This window comes from Acomys minous (genome assembly GCF_964271855.1).
Source record: "Acomys minous genome assembly, chromosome: 8".
Lineage (NCBI taxonomy): Eukaryota > Metazoa > Chordata > Mammalia > Rodentia > Muridae > Acomys > Acomys minous.
Window position 1 is genome coordinate 60,989,533 of NC_140489.1, and position 16,560 is coordinate 61,006,092.

General features: G+C 44.9%; 1 protein-coding gene and 1 long non-coding RNA gene across 20 annotated transcripts in view; one reads left to right on the forward strand and one right to left on the reverse strand.

Moving 5' to 3' along the window:
• Window positions 1-16,560, forward strand: part of LOC311603055 — a 53,340-nt gene that overhangs the window by 17,235 nt on the left and 19,545 nt on the right. The window lies entirely within an intron of this gene.
• NPAS3 (neuronal PAS domain protein 3) overlaps window positions 9,371-16,560 on the reverse strand; it is an 836,020-nt gene continuing 828,830 nt past the window's right edge. For 13 of the 19 annotated variants that reach the window (XM_084791792.1, XM_084791790.1, XM_084791807.1 and 10 more), the window contains 2 exons: window positions 15,450-15,574; window positions 9,371-13,803 (listed from right to left, as the gene is read on the reverse strand). In XM_084791792.1, coding sequence (XP_084647918.1) covers window positions 12,467-13,803; window positions 15,450-15,574 — 1,462 coding nt within the window. In that variant the 3' untranslated portion in view covers window positions 9,371-12,466. The remainder of the gene's footprint in view (window positions 13,804-15,449; window positions 15,575-16,560) is intronic. The other 6 variants (XM_084791793.1, XM_084791806.1, XM_084791805.1 and 3 more) reach the window with 1 other exon arrangement.

Here is a 16,560-nt window from a genome sequence, read left to right on the forward strand (position 1 = left end):
ATGGCATCACTCTAGCCTACTGAATGACTTTCAAGCTGTCTCTTGCCTCTCGAATGTTCTTTCAATGGATTGTCCTTCTCCTGTCCATAATTAACTCTTTATTCATGACCTCCTACTTTGATGTCACTCTTTTGGGAAGGCTCCTTTTGCTCCTAGTTTGAATCCTTTGCTATCCCATGACACTCTTAACACAGAGGTACATTTGTCATGTCATATCATATGTCATACTCTAGTGGTCAACTTTTACTTTTTCTTTAAAAAATTTTTCAGGCAGAGTCTCAAATTTCCTAGGCTGTCCTTGTACCTGCTTTGTAATTGAGGATGACCTTGAACTCCTGATTCTCATGTCTCTACCTTCCAAGGACTAGAATTACAGGTACATGTCTCAGTGCCTGACTAACGTTTACATTTTTGTCTCCCTTTCTACACTATGAATGTGAGGGCAGAGGGTAATAATGCTTTATTCATCTTTTTCTTCCTGGTCTGGCATAGATAGATCATCAGTAAATTAATTGTAGGCTACAGTTAGAAATCAACAAAACGCCAGATTCTAGGTTGAGATACAGTTACAGGGCTTTTGGTTGTTAATATAAAAATGTCGTAAACATAATAGTTCTATTTAGGGATGCAAAACCATTACAACGCTATCCAAGGAAAGAATCAGCATTTTCTATTTACAGGTAAGAATGGGAAATGAGGATACAGACAGCAGGCAAGAAAAGTCTTGGTCTTTCAAAAAGCATGTTAAGGGCCTTCAGGCAGAATTTAAAGGGTGGCAGCTTGTAGGAGGAGGCTCTGATGTGAACAGGGCAGATGAGCTGAGAACAAACTTGAATTAAGCCTCAGAGCAGATAGGGGAGCTTCTTTTAAAACCCACACTTGCAATTGACTGGCCGTTTGACCTCTGGGCAAGTCATTAACCTCTGGGTCTTAGTTTCCACATCTGTAAAGTGGAGATAATAATGTTTCCCTACTTCAAAGAATTATAGATTAATCAATGTCTGAAAATGTCTGTAACTTGGGCAACTCTATGTAAATATTCAGGACAGCACAGCGGGAAATCAGGTGGAAGTTGTAGGGAAACAAAGCGGAGCCCCCTTTTAATTTATTCAAAACATTCAAGATGAAAAATAATTGCGAGTGTCCTCATCTTAGAAAATGCTACTAAGGAGAGAGTAGTTTCCCTTGTACATTGAGGAAGCATCTTTTAGATGATTATGGCTTCTTATTTGCCGTGCCTCCAATGCAGAGGCATGTGGTAGGTGGGGACTGTGAATTTGGGCAGTCTTGGATCAGGCCTGGAGGGTTTGGCCAATGACTGCCATCACTTTCCATTTGAGGAAGTGTTAATATATGGCATGTTTCCTCCCTCATTTCTCCCCACTGCTCACCCTCCCTCCATCAGAGGAGAGTTCCCAGGCCTTGAGGGAATAGGCAGGAGCTCATACAAATCCAGCTTGGGGCTCCTGGCTCTTCCCTGGAGGAGTAGGGACCAGAGAAGAAGGAAAGCTCCTGGCTTACATGCACTTTAGATAGTTTAATGGGATCCAACATGTATAGTCACTCCCTCTCAGCTTATTTCAAAGGGTAGATTTCCTGAAAGGACTGATCTATTGGCTGGCTTTTAGGGCCTCATCACAGTGGGTGATGGGTCGAAACAACAATAAAGATTGGGGTAGTCAAGAGGTGAAACAGCCCCCGATCCCTAGGGAACAAAGTGACACAGAACCTTGAAGAACTCTAGTGATGCAGAAAGGATGCAGAAGGGCAAGTGGGTAGAGGCGACTTAGGATGTCAGTAGAGAGAGCACCACTCTTGAGATGGAGACTGTGAATTAGGAAGGATGAGGCAGGGCAGAGACCTGGTATACTTCTCATGCAGAGCGATGCTTTGAAGAGGAAATTTAGCATTTTTTTTTAGTGGGCCACTGTCTTAGTTTCTCCTTTTTTTCCTCTTCCTCCTCCCCCTCTCTGTTTCTGGCTCTCTCTGCCTCTTCTCTTTCTCTGTTACTGTTTCCGTGAATGGGAGATGGTTTATTTGGCTCCAAGCTCCAGGTTATAGTGAGGAGTCACAGCAGCAGGAGTGTGAAGAGCTGGGCTCACCGCCTCTGCAGTCAAGCGGCGGAGAGAACAAAGGCTTCCCAGTGCTCACCTTACTTTTTCCACTATATATGGCTTAGGGTCTCCTGCCAAGGGGAGAACACAATCAAGATTGCTCTTTCCATGTGTGTGGCTAGTTTGATGTCAACTTGAAACAAACTAGAGTCATCTGAAAGGAGGGACCTTCAGTTGAGAAAATGTCTCCATAAGATCCAGCTGTAGGGCATTTCTAAATTAGTGATCGACAGGGGAGGGGTCCAGCCTATTGTGAGCAGTGCCATCCTTGGGCTGGTGGTTCTGGGCTCTATCAGAAAGCAGGCTAGCCAGGCAATGGTGCCTCATGTCTTTAATCTCAGCACTCAGGAGGCAGGAGCAGGTGGAGCTCTGTAAGTCTGAGGCCAGCCTGGTCTACAGAGTGAGTTCCAGGACAGCCAAGGCTACATAAAAAACCCTTTCTTGAAAAAATGAAAACAAACAAAACCCCATAAACAAACAAACAAACAGAAAGAAAGCAGGCACGCCTCCATGGCCTCTGCATCAATTCCTGCCTCCAGGTTCCTGCCCTGTTTGAGTTCTTGCCCTGACCTCCTTCAGTGATAGACTATAAACTTCTCCATCTTGCTTTAGTTATGGTGTTTCATCACAGCAATAGAAATCCTAAGACATCATGTCAATTACATTCAGTGTAAGGGGCTGGAGAGATGGCTCAGAGGTTAAGAGCACTGACTGCTCTTCCAGAGGTCCTGAGTTCAATTCTCAGCAACCACATGGAGGCTCACAACCATCTATAATGTGATCTGATGCCCCCTCTTGTGGTCTGCAGGTGTGCATGCAGGCAGAGCATCGTATACATAGTAAATAAATAAATCACATTTAAAACAAAACTTCAATGATTTTAAGTAATAGCGAGGGAAGGACACAGCTTCCAATGACAGAGAAAAGCGTATTGAGAGCCTCAAGTTGCTTCCCAGGTGGCATGACGTTTGAGGCTTGTGAGGTTGATGAACTCCTCTCTCTGAGCCGTGTCCTCCTAGCTTTCTGTGCTCACTGGTGTACAGCATCCCACCGTTTCTTAGTCCCATTTCAACATCAGGGAGGAGATAGTCTGCTCTAAAACCAGTAGTTCCTACAAGACCTGGATTATCTTGGATGCTCGGGGTTCATACCTCCTTGTGAGGAATTTGATGAACTGAGTCAGGATGTTACTATGTAGCTCAGGCTAGTCTTGAGCTCATGATCTTCCTGCCTCTGCCTTCTGAGTGCTGGCTTTACAGCTGTGTGCGACTACACCTGGCTCTGATAAGAATTTGTAAGATTCTCTCTATTGGCCACTGCAGTGTGCATTGTTTCACAGGCTAGTTTGTTAGGAAGTAGAGACCAGGAGAAAGTCATCCTTCACGTGAGCTGATGGTAAACACCGCGTTACTGGTTCAGCCTGGTGGTATAACCTTGTAGCTCAGCAGGGGAGCGTCTCCTCACTGCTTTGTTGCTCACCTTTTTTCGTTTTGAATTGTGAGAAGCACATGTTACCCAAAGGGGAGCTCTGTGACCTTAGAGAGTGTGAAGCCACTCAGGCGCTTGGCTAAGAATGCCTTGTGCTGCTATTTGCTTGGAATTATTAGCCTTTGGCTACCACTGTGGAAACATGGTTCAGACCAGATTCACATCGGGTCCCCACGATGTGTATGGACTTAGAGATTTGTATCCTTCCCAGTGCCTGGATTTGCTTCTTCTACGTTCAGAATTGGGACCAGGCTTTTTATATGAGTGCAAGCAATGCATTATATATCGGTATATCGCTGTATTTTTATTTTTCTGGCTTTCTGAGACCAACTCCTTTTGTTTTATTAGTATTGCCTGAAACAGAACAAACCTTCTGTCTGTTTTTTTTTCTTCTGAATAAAATCTGTTCAGATGGCTTCTTTGGGGGAGGCTGGAATAATTAATTACCCTCCCCCATCTTCCTCAATACATTTAATTTGAACTTTCTTAATGAAAACTCATCTCTCATAAATGCTGGGTTGGCCCATTTTGTGTGTGTCTGCTCTGTCCCCCTTTGAGTGATGTGTAAATAAGAGGCAATCTGGTGATGAGTTTTGCTTGTGTCGCGTGGAAGGGTGGAGAGGGAGGAGGGTTTGATGAATAGAGGCTACCAGAAAATGTACTTGATAATAACATGGCCGTGATTGATGTTGCAATTCCTGAAAAATTATCATTGTGATATAATTATTTGTTTATGAACTGTGCCCTGAGACTCCCAAGTTTTAGATTATTCATGGCACAGATAAAACTCCAAAGTCAATAATTCATCAAGGGCATAATGGTTTTGCTTCAGGGAGGTGGGGGGGGGGTCACATGGATATTACATCCTGTTTCTGACACTTCCACTATAAATCTGAGCACCTTTCAGCACACAGAGTGTCACCTCCTTACCTTCTGCTTTCTTTGTTCCCTTAGTTTAATAGGTCACCCATATTATTTCTAAAAACCAAAATTTTGTTTTATCTTTCCTTCAGAAAAATATGTCCAACATAGTCATTCCTTTTGTAATATTTTGTGACTCCAAACGAGACAAGGTAAATAGAATAAGTGACTCTGTGTCCCCAGAAAGGTAGAAGACAAAAGCTGGAAAATCAGGGGCTAAAAATTCTAATTCTGGAGAACAAATCGTTGGTGAATATATTTGGGCTATTCACCTTGATTTTGACTAATAAAAAGATTAAGGAGCCTCCCAAATATTAAGGAAATTTAAAGGTTAGAGCTCATAATTCTATTTTAAGTTTGAGTGGATTTTACACACATGTGCCAAGACACTGGCATTTCCACCCCAAAATGCTAGGTCTGTGATGGGGCTGATATAGTACTTTAATTCTTGTTAGTTCTTACTCATGGCTGGTTTTCTCAGGCCTCAGTTTACTTACGGGTGAATACCCCACTGGACGTATTTGTTATGCGTGCACTATGTACCTGTACCCGACTTCAACATGTCCTTGGGTCAGGTCTCTATTTTCCACGAGTTGTAGGAAGGGTATGCATGCAAAGTACAATGAAAACAGAAAAGCCTTTTCAGTGGGAGAGGTCTTTGCTCACCTCCCATTCTTAGTGAGCAACTTCCCTTCGATTAATTTTCACCATAGCACAGACCAACATTAGGCAGGTGAGGGCAATACTCATATACACTAGGTGGGAGACCTAGCCTAACAAGTTCTGTAAAACAACTAGGTGTGCTGGTGGAATAGAGGTTTGAGTTAAGATGATGTAGTGAGTAACAAATGGATACGACCATAAGGTGCCTTAATTAAGAGCTGGAGTCCCAAATAGGTGGAATAGAACCTACACACCATGCAGACATCCCTGCTCACAGCTGTACCCGAGTGATGTGTCTAAGGGCACCTTTGAATATGGGCTCTTATGATTATCCTTGTCTTTCCCCTGACCAGACCTGACCCACAAAGTTGAAGTCACCCAGCACCACTGCATGGGAACTTCTTTCCATATATTTTGTTTTTGTGTGAGGAGTTGGGTGTTGTAATTAGCACAGATCATGTCATAATGGAGCAAACCAGGTCCTTAGTCTAATGAGAGTTGTCTCTGTAGAGAGCAGAGGAATCCCTGAGTGAGTAAAGTCCTGAGTGAATGTGTGCTGGTGACATTGGATAGCCATATCAAGAAGCCCATAGACTCAAGCTCAGAAGGATGGTGAGGCCTTCCCTGTGGGGTCTGAATGTGAGTGTTGATGGTTTGCAGAAACTGTCATCCATAGCTTTTTCTCCCCAGATACTTATGGACTGAAGACTGCTCCCCTACAGGCACTGCTCCTACCAAGACTAGCTAAGCCTGTCTCTTCGATGTAGCTGCATACCACAAACCCCGCCTCTTTGCTTTTCTGTAGTTACCCCGCTTCCCTTTCAGCTGTATGTAAACTCAGTTTCTCCGCTCAACTCTATATAATAAACAGGCTGTGCTTTTGGGGTGCTATAGTTTCTCTAGTTGAGATCCCAGTTTTCTGTATGTCCATATGTCTGTCTTCATTCCTTTGCCGCCCCAGGCAAGTCTATGGGAGCTGCACTGGATGTGGCAGATGTCCATAGACAAGAGAGATATAGCAGGAGAACTCTATGTGAAGGCCTGGGAATATAGGGGAGGTGGGGATTGGAGTGATATGTCCATCCACTAAGGACTGGTAAGGATTGTTGGTAAAGCCAGAAGCTAAGAGAGAAACATGGAGCCAAGCCTATCTCAGAATCTTCCTTGCTGCTATGGCTTCAGATTTCTAGCTTCAGAGAGCTATGAGATCCACCCAGCTTATGGTAGTCAAGTGGCCCTAGGAAATCCATACAAGGGAGTTGATAAATTCCCACATATCCAGATGCCAGTGACCAGAATGTGAAAGAATTCAGGCAATAACACCATGCAGGGAACTGGCCTTCAGCCTACAGCTTTACTGAAAATTTGACATCCGTCTTCACATCTTTGAAAGCTATGCAGATAGATTTTGACAGCAGAAGAAAGATTTCAGGCCCAATCTTTTATTGTAGCTCTCTAACAGTGGGCTGGAAAGACCCCCAGCATTAGAATTTCTATCCGCGAGGCTCTCTCTCCATTTCTAACAGTCTCCAGAACACTGTTGCCTGGGCTATTCTAAGAGGGTGTTTGAATGAGCTTTCTGGTGAATTCAGTAGCTACTATGTCACTGGCCACTGGATACAATGTCACAGTTTAACCAAGTCTCCAACTCCTTAGATCTTTTCTTCTTCCTCCTCTTTAATGTATCTACATGGTTTTTTGGGTACAAGAGGACAACACTGTAGACCCAATTAACTGTGCTGCATTTCTCAGTGAGCCATTTTGTGCTAGCCCTGACCATAGGGATGGGTGAACGTGATGCTTTAGTCATTTTGAACTTCCTTTCTTGATACAAACTCAAGCTATGCTGTCAAACGTGGGTGTTTTCAGTAGAACCCCCCCCCCAACACACACAGTGGTCCATGCTTATGTTTTCTTGTCTCCTTATGGCCACATTCACCTTGTTTTCTCAGGGCCAACACTGTTTGTAAAGCATGGTACTTGGCACCCTAGAAGGCTGTGAAGTTGAACAGACAATGGTTCATGTCCGTGAGGGAGTTTTCCTTGTCAGTTTTCTTTCTTTAGAATGGTTTCCTAGGAGGCACAAGAGAGCAGAAGTCAGCTGTGGATGTCCACTCACCGTAACGTTGTAGTGAGGCTTCCGATTCCTGTTGTTGTTACGGGTCTTTGGCAACTATGCTACTTGACAAGATTTGTCTGTCTTTCTCTGCGTGACATAAAGTGCTAGCAAAGGTGTTTTTCTTTGCTTTGTTTTCCAAGACCTCCACTCTATGGTTTGGAATCTGGAGAAGAGCTTTGACTTGACCAGATCACCTTCTGTGCTCATTTCTATATATTACCACCAGATCCCAATGCAGCAAACAGGCCAAATTGTTAATTCTAAGTTGGTTAAATACTCTTAATGTAATAGACTCTGTTTTGGATTAGAGGAAGATGGATAAGAATCACCATCCATGATGACCCGACACAGCTTCTTCAAGCTCAGCTGAGTGTGTGTCTTCCCTCTTGGCTTTTCTGTTGTGTGTAAAGCTTCCTTAGTCCCCATTGCTCAGTAAATTTCATCATTATCAGCTGGAAGACAGTACCGAGAACTGGCTTCTGTCATTCTGCCCCCTGCCCCCGTCCCCCAATCTGGTCACCGGAAATTAGAGCCTTGACAAACATACACACTGCCAGCCTGGTAAAGGAGAGGCATAGAGCCAGGGACTCTGGCTTGGCTGCCAGCCCTGCTGCTGGGGATGTGGCATGGTGGCAGGATGGGCAGGGGTCTGCTTCTAGAGCTCACCAACCTTCTATGACCGGGAAGTTATTTCGTTAGGGACCTACTTTAGCTCTGATGGGTATGTATAAGAAACAGTGACCCTGTTGATGCTGAGGACAATAGTCTAGGATTTCTACCACTGATACTACAGAGGTGTAGACATTGCGAGAATCTGAATCCATCTATTGCATCTGGCTTGCTCACATTAACCCTACAGCTACCACTTCTGGGTCATAGGGCTAAATGTCCAGAGGTAGTGTGCTATGGCTGGCCATCAGCATCATCCATTGTCACACAGTAGTCCCTGTGCCTTAATGAGAACCTATCCCCATACAGAGCCCAGAAAGCCATCTTCAAGAGCCAGCACCATCAGTGTCCACCAGAGGACCTCAGGTGGCCCCTTTGTCATTCACCGTTCATCTAGGAGTGAGTTTCCTGTTCAAATGTTTGCCTTCTCAGTCTTACTACATAGCACTCATCTGACTCTCAGGAGCAATGGGGAAGAAAGGAGCTTGGCAAGTTCAGTTGTTTTCCTTCCTTTATTTTTAAGTACTTCTCAATAGGGACCCAGGTGGGGAATTGTAGAGAAACCCAGGGCCATACAAGCCTGCCATGTTCACACTCCCATTAACAACAGCTACCACAATGTGACCAATGTCACTGAAAACTTAACACTAGAAATGTGCTAGCTACTATTGTCTGTAGTTTTTGTGCAAAAGCTTGTCTCCTTTGTCAGTTCAATCCATTTGTCTTTTTTTTTTTCCTTTTGTAGTGTATAGGGTTAACTGGTGGCCCACCTCATCCTTACCTCTGCGATAACAGCTGGCACTTTAGAAAACATTTCAGATAACCTGTCTTAAAACACAACAATGGTGACTTCACTCTAACACAGCCCAATCACAACTTCCTCAGCCTGTCCACAAAATAGGTTTTGAGGATAAAGAGAGGACATAAGCAATGAAACAGTTGGTTATACATTGTAGATCATAAGACATGAAAATATGGAGTGCATTTTAGATGATTAATGTATGAAAACAGTCACCACTTACTGTGCATTAATCAAGAAAAAATGCACTCCTTCCACAGAGGTTAATGTTGCAGGCCCATTGTTCAGCTTTGATAATGTGCACAATAGATGCTTACTATGACAATGAATTGGGGTAGCTGGAAATTCAGGATGGTTGTAAGTTCCGTGTAGTATTTGGATTAGCATCATAATCTGTGCCTTGTCAGCCTCATGAGGAAACAAGCTACATAGAAATAGATATTTTTTCAAAACTAGCAAAAGTAGAATGTGATTTTTTTTAAAATAAAAGCTTTTTCATTTTTAAAAATAAAGACTAATGACCAAGGTACCTGCTTAAACAAATACTACCAGCATTCATTAGTTAGGATGATTACATGTAAAAGAAATCATGCCGGATAGCAACAAATCCAAGAGAAGTTTATTATGAAAATGGCACCTGCGGATGAAAAAATTAAGTTACATAAAGACAACCATGTATGTGACATGTATGAGAATCTACAAAAGTATAAAAAGAACCCTGTTGTAAATGAAGTATGTACATTTCTGATTTGCAGCATTATCAATGGTCAATGAAAAAAATGTTTCAAAGTAAGCCAGGCACTCAGGAAGTTAAAAGTCCGGTTAGCTTCACACAAAACAAATGTAGCATAGCTGTCGCTTTGTAACGCTTTAATTATTTTTTTTATGTATATATTGTAGAGTTGGTAACACTGCTAAGGTTTTTATGAACAGAGCATCCCTTTCCCCATTATTCAGCTACGTGGCACCAGTCTCCTCATAAAAGTTTTCATATATTTGTACAAGAAGTAGTTAAAAACACAGACACAGTCTTCACAGGTAATGAAGTGTTTTTTTTTTTTTCATTTTGTAATTTTTTAAACACTATGGATTTAGACAGCAGCTGTGATTATCTGTTAGTTTAAATCACCAGAAATCATTTTTGACACAACACAGAAACATTTATAAAAGAAAGAGAACCCAGCTGTCTAGTTGTTCTTTGTAGCTGCTAGGTGCATTCCCTTGATTGTTCGAGAGCTAGAGTACGGCTTCCAAAACTAATCTTTAAATTTCTCCACCGGCTTTCTTCATCTTCTAAACTGACTTAAGTCTTTCAAGGAGGCTCAGTGCTAAGATTTGTGGCATTTAACTTCCTTCTGTTATTATTCCACGGCCGGGGTCCAACTTATGAGACCCAAAGTTCTAGAGGAATCCACTCAGCACAGTGATAAATCAAAGGACAGCCGAGTTACTATATTAGCATTGCACGAGTAAACAAATATATATGACAATTCTATATTCCATTAACCCCTCCCATTTTGTTTTTTAAAAAAATGTTGGTTGGCCTTTGAAAACATTTTCTGTCTCACTGGTAATTGCTTTATATACTGCTCTATCAGCCAACCTGAAAGGAAACCAAAGAAAAGCACCCACTGCTTATAGGTAGAGCACAAGGGACTCTGGGAATGTTAACAACTGAGGCTGTATGGCATCAATTTATTTAATATATCTGAGCATCATTCTTCAGTGCTCTGTATAGCACTCCACAAGAGAAAGTCATACCCAGAATTCCATTGTGGCGAAAATGGCTCCATTAACCTTGAGCTAGTTAAGAGTCTTTTTTTTTTTTAAATCTCTGAGAATAAAATAGATTTGGGGTATCAGGGAAGCGAAGCAGAGGAGAGAAAGGGAGAGACAGGAAGGGGAAATACGGGGGGAGGAAAGGAAGGGAGAATATACAACAGCAAATCAACAGCAGGGATCTAGAAAAGTAAGACAGGTTCCACACACAAAAGAAGCAGTAGGGGTGACACCACAGAGAAAGGCCACCACACAAAACCACTAACCCCCAAAAGTCACTGATTCACTAGGACTGCAGGAATGGGACTGTGCCACTCCACTAGAGACAGAGCACAGAGAAGACAGTGGACAAAACAACTACATTAGCTTAGCATATACTGCATATAGAAACACACACTGAAACTGCAATGGGACCCACAGCCAAGGACACTACACATTGTACACATTACAGTTCTCACATCTGGTATTAGACGCCTTAACAAACAGCTGCCAAAAACGAAGTGTGAGAAGAATCTATATTGGACAGTCATTTGGAGTGTTTGACACCACACAGATTTCTGGCAACAAAGACAAATAGGCTATTTTTTCTTTTTCTTTTTCATTTTTTTTTTTTTTTGCTCTTTTTTCTTTTTTTCTGTTGAATGTGCAGTTTTCAGTTGCAGTTATCTGTCTGAAGCGTATAAACCCATTCTTTAGTTTTAAAAACTTGTTGGTTTCAACTCAGAAATAAGAACCAAAGGGAAATAAATTCCATCAAATCAGCCCCCCATACAACCTGCTTTCTTTTTCCTTAGCAAGAAATGAAAACAAAAAACCCAAATTAAAAAAAAAAGTTAAATATTTCTCCCTTTCCCTCTTTTATACTCTGAAGTGTTATTGAAGTTGCAAAAACCAGTCTCCGTTAGACTGAGGAGGGAAAAAATAAAAAGCTCAACAAAAGGCAGTATGTACTTGAACTGCTCCTCAGACCAGTCTGAGTTGTCCAAAAGCCCCTTTTAACAGGGCTTTACTGACCCATTAAATTGAAAGTGAGGCTATGTGTTTGTTAGTTGGGAGGTAAAACATTTTAAGTCCTGCAGCAAATGTTAATGAGGGCTTTGTCTTAAGTAAGCAAGGAGACTGAGCAACGGGACTCCAGACCAGGACAGAACACATTTTCTTTTCCAAAACCCAGCCCGGGAGCTGCATTTTGTATGAAGACATTACAGATTAATAAATGATAGCACCATGGTTTTAGAAATTAAGTTAATGTTTCAGTAATTAACACTTAGTCCAACTTTAAAAAAAAAACCAACATTCTAGTCACAGGCCAGAATTAAGTTTAAGAACCCAAATTATTTTTATGTGCAAGTAAGAAAATCTTAAAATCTTAATCATAAAAAGAATTAAATTCTGCATAAAATTCTAAAATACTATTCCCCTATTTTCAAAGGAATTAGGAACAGGAAAACAAAACAAAACAACAACAACAACAAAAAACACCCACCCCATTTCATTTGACTTAGTCAAACAGGGCACAATCATTTATGCTTGTCTCTTTCCATCTTGATCATATCAAGATCTTTAGGAAGAAAACCCAAAGGTTGTCGCTTGAGAAATCTCTTGACCACAAGACTGAGTATTCTATGGCAGAGGCATATACATATTAAAGACATCTTAATAAAGATGCAAAGGAAAGCCAAACAACCCAACACACATCTTAGAAGACAAAATGGCAGGCAACCGGTCATCTGACCCTCTGAAGGCAAAAAATAAACATGTCTTTACAAGAAAGAATAAGTCCAATGAAAGAAAGAGGCGGGCGGAATGGGGCCACCGTGTTGCAAGAAGATGCTGACCAGCTCGAATTCAAAGTGCTAGAATGAAAGGTCTAAACGAAAACGCCGACGATGCCTCCGAGTGGGGCCCCCCCTCTCAGTCCTCTTTGCGCTCCAGAGTCTGTGCCGCGTGGATACCGTTGCTGTAGACCGGGAAGGGCAGCGTGGAGAAGAGTCCCTCAGCCGTGGTGAACACGTTGCCACCCGGCATCTGTGTGAGGCTGGCTGCGCTCACAGCGCTACCAAAAGGTCCAGACATGTTGAGCCGGTGCACGTGGTGGTAGAGCATCTCCATGGGCGTCTTGGGGTCAAGGCCGAAGCCAGGGCTGTTAACATCCACGAAGTTAACAGCATGAGCATTGGGTAGCAGGTTGCCCTGCATGGCCAGGGTCACCTCAGCGGGTGCGTAGCGGATGGTGCCCGTGGTGTAGACTCTCTGTGCTGCCGTGCTAGTAGCCGCCAGGGTCCCTGTCACCCGGTGCACTAGCGGAAGAACGACGTTGCCCGCTTGCAACCTCTGCAGGGCCTCCAGGTCCCCAGTGTATAGCAAGGAGTTGGACGCACCGGGGCCACCTCCGCCACCCCCCGCCCCGCCCCCGGGGTGCTTGTCCCGAGGGGATGCCGAGAGTGGGGGCGAGAGCGGGTCAGAGGCCACCGGGGCTGTGCCACTAAACTGAGTCTTGCGGCCGGCTGTGCCATCGGCGCCCGGTGGGGTGAGGACCGAGTCAGGGATGGCCACGTGCAGCGTTCCCCCGCCGCCGCTGCTGCCGCCCTGGCCCTGTGGGGACGGGAAGTGCTCGGAGGTTGGGGGCTTGGTCATGCTGTATGGGGACTCGTTCCTGGAGATCTCCCGGTTGGGCGGATAGTTCCAGATGCTACTGTCGTTGTCGAAGTTGATGGGCTCTGCGATCTCTGTCTTGATCTTGAGTACTGAGGCGCTGTGCGGTGACGACAGTAGCCGCGGTGGCTCCACCAGGCCAGCGTCCAGGCCAGGGCTGGACGCGCTGGACAGGCGCCGGCGACTGGCGCTGCCGCCCTTCTGCCTTTTCCGCCGCCGCTTGCGCTTCTGATGCTTGCTGGACGCCTGCGCGCCCGCCTCGCCCGCGCTGTCCGAGTCCTTGGCGCTGTCCGACGTGAGCGACTCGCAGGGTTGCAGCCGTAGATCCGCCTCGCTCTCCACATAGCGCTCCACCTTGATCTGCATGGGGCCCAGGGCGCCGAAGCCGTCCTCGGCCGCCTTGGGGTGCTCAAAGTCCGAGTGCTCGAAGCTGTCGTCGCTGTCACGGCTGTCCGGGTTGCTGGAGCTGTGGCCATCGTCGTTGCAGTTCATGTCGTTGTCGCAGGCGCTGCCCGACTTCTTGCGGTCAGGCTCCGGATCTTCGCTGTTCTCAGATTGATTGCCCTTCTCATCGGATTTGGAATTTTCGTTGTCCTCTGTGCGAGTCCCGCCGGTGGGGGAGGGGGTGGGGCAGAAGAGGAGAGAGAAGACCACGAGTTAGCAAGAAGGCAGGATTTAGGCGTGAGTTCACAGAATAGGCCCCTGTTTGGTTGAAGTTTAGCGGAAGGGGCGGGTCATAGGACAGCCGCACCCACCCTTTCCTGGAGACCTCCCACAAACAAAGCCCCACACCTGATACCAATGCAGACCCCCAGGCTCTGCCACGACCCACAAGATCAGAATACTGCCAGTGTACATGTGATTCTTAGGCATAGTCAAGTGGGAGAAGTCCCGTGGATTCAAGCAGGGAGTTCAAATTAACCTGGAATATGGTCTTAGGGACATAGAAGACAAGCTGGTGAAATGGCAGGAACATCTATTCATTGTTGAAAACCACACTATCTGTGGCTTTCCTCCACTGCACTATTATTCATTATTTGACTCAATTTTCAATTTGCGTTTGTCTCTTTCTTCAACTATAAGCTTAAGATAGGGGTTTTGCTTGCTATATAAACAAGAGGCAGAGACTATTCTAGAACTTCATTGGTGTGTGTGTTTGGGGGGGGCAGTGGGGTGCTGACAAAATTTCACATGTTAGGGACCAGGAAAACAAGCTCCACCATGAAGTGTGTCCCCACACCCCAAGCTGTGTTTGGTGTACAGACATTCCTGTCCACAACCTTTAGTTCAGGGGCTCTGAGGGCAGGAGGCGGATGGAGGGACCCAGTCACTTGCCTCCTCTGAGGGAGAACATTTTCTCAGCGGTCACAGCCTGGGGAGACTTAGAGGGATGTTGATTTCTATGGCTTTGCCACAACAGTTGTGGGTAGCAGGCAGACTGGGTTAGAACCGTGGGCGAATCCCCACACCCACTCTGGCCTTCGTTTCCCCTTAATCGTTTGTGCAGCTGTTCTCGCACTGTGTGTCTGTGGGAGGGACTAATGGGAAGAAGACGACACTTCCTGTAGCTTCTGGAATCTATCTTGCACTTGATGTCACTCAGGAAGTCTACTCCCTTAGATAACCAGAATTGGGAGAGTATGGAGTAGTATAGAGGAAAGAGGGAAGGAAGGAAGGAAAGAGGGAAGGAAGGAAGAAAGGAAGGAAGGAAGGAAGTCTAGCACTAGAGAAAGTATTTGACTAACACTGTGTTAGTATTGTATTAACCTCAAAGTTGCTAACTGGATAGTTTGGAGTAGTGAACAAGACATAAAAAAAGCCTCTAGCCCATGGGCTATATCCTCTTTTAGAAATTCCATCCCAGCCTGGTGGGGTCTGAACCTTGATCAAAGTCATTCATCTCTGGGGCAGGCAGAGCTAGTCCTGGTACTTGCTTTGAGCTGTGGAGCCATAGTATAAATCCTTTTATAACAGTGGGAGGGCCAACGTAAGTGCTTACTAATCTTTCCTGAATGTTTATGTACATTATGTATACATATATGCCACAACATATGTACACATATATTTATACATAATATGGATATGTACATTTGTGTGTTTTGAGATAGTCAGGAGCAACTTACTAGATATACGTTCTATGATTTGGCCGGTTGCTAGGCCTCTGACAGTGGCCCTTCAGCTGTCACCCACCCCTGGTGTCTAGATGGGCAATCCTTAGCTATAGAGCACAGAGAAGTAGTACCTGTAATACCTGAGGTGTCTTTAGAGTCTGACTCAGAGTCGGATGTCTCAGAGGATTCTGAAGTTTTCTCCGGCAAATGCGGGAGCTGGGCGATGTCCATGGGCGTGTCCTTGTACTCAGGATTACTGTGGGAAGTAAGGCATCTGTCAGGTGTGCAGTGCAGGCATTTATCATCCTTTGAATGTCCTAGCCCTAAACTTCTGGAGTTGAGGAAGTTTCGAGGATTAAAACGGGAAATTACTTCTCAGCTGCTCATGGGACTTTTCACACGAGCCTGGACTGTGCGTTCCCCGGGTGCAGGTGCGCCCTGCCACAATGATTGAATACCCAAATGCTGCGTGAAAGCCACTAAAAAGCTTTTAAATAATCAGGTACCACTGGGGGCCAGAGAACTGTGCTGCTTGACGCGCCTCCTGGTGTAACACCTGGGGGCCGGGCCAATGAGAGAAAAATCTCAGCGATTTGTTCTCCTACCACCTGGTGTGCCCTACCTTCTCTTGTTCTCCTAATGAGTTCATTGCCTCAATACCCTTGCCTTGGCCCCTCGATGCAACTTCTCAGCTGTTCAGATGGCTCCAAAGCTAAGGGCGTGGGGATGGGGGTGGGGGTGAGGGCGGGGGTGGGTGGCAGGCCCTCCGGTGCCTAACGATCTGTCAGACGCACAGGTGCATCTTGGGATGCAGGGCTTCTGAACTGTCAGCACACCCATTACAATCACGGTTTCATCTGCTCATGCGGTGTACACCTGTGGCTTGTTAGCTGGGAATCTGATTGCAGTGGGAGAGGCCCAGTGTGAGAGAGACCCTAACGGAACAGATCTAACCCCTTGTACACAAATGTGCTTAATAGTTGTTCTGCTTTTAATTTAGAAATGAGCCTCTTCCGGAAAGGAAATGCTTGGCCAGTTTGAGCTAGCCATCTTCTGGAAAAAGCGCGTCCTAGGCTGCCAGATTTATGGCCAGTAGAGGCTTCTGTAACCTAAAGGCAAGAGAGCGTCCTGCCTCCAAATGGGAAATGCCTCTTCTATCTTGTACATGTCTGGCCAAGGCTGCAACAGCAGATGATTATGGACTTGTTTGCTACCGAATCCCCCATATTAAGAAGTCACTGT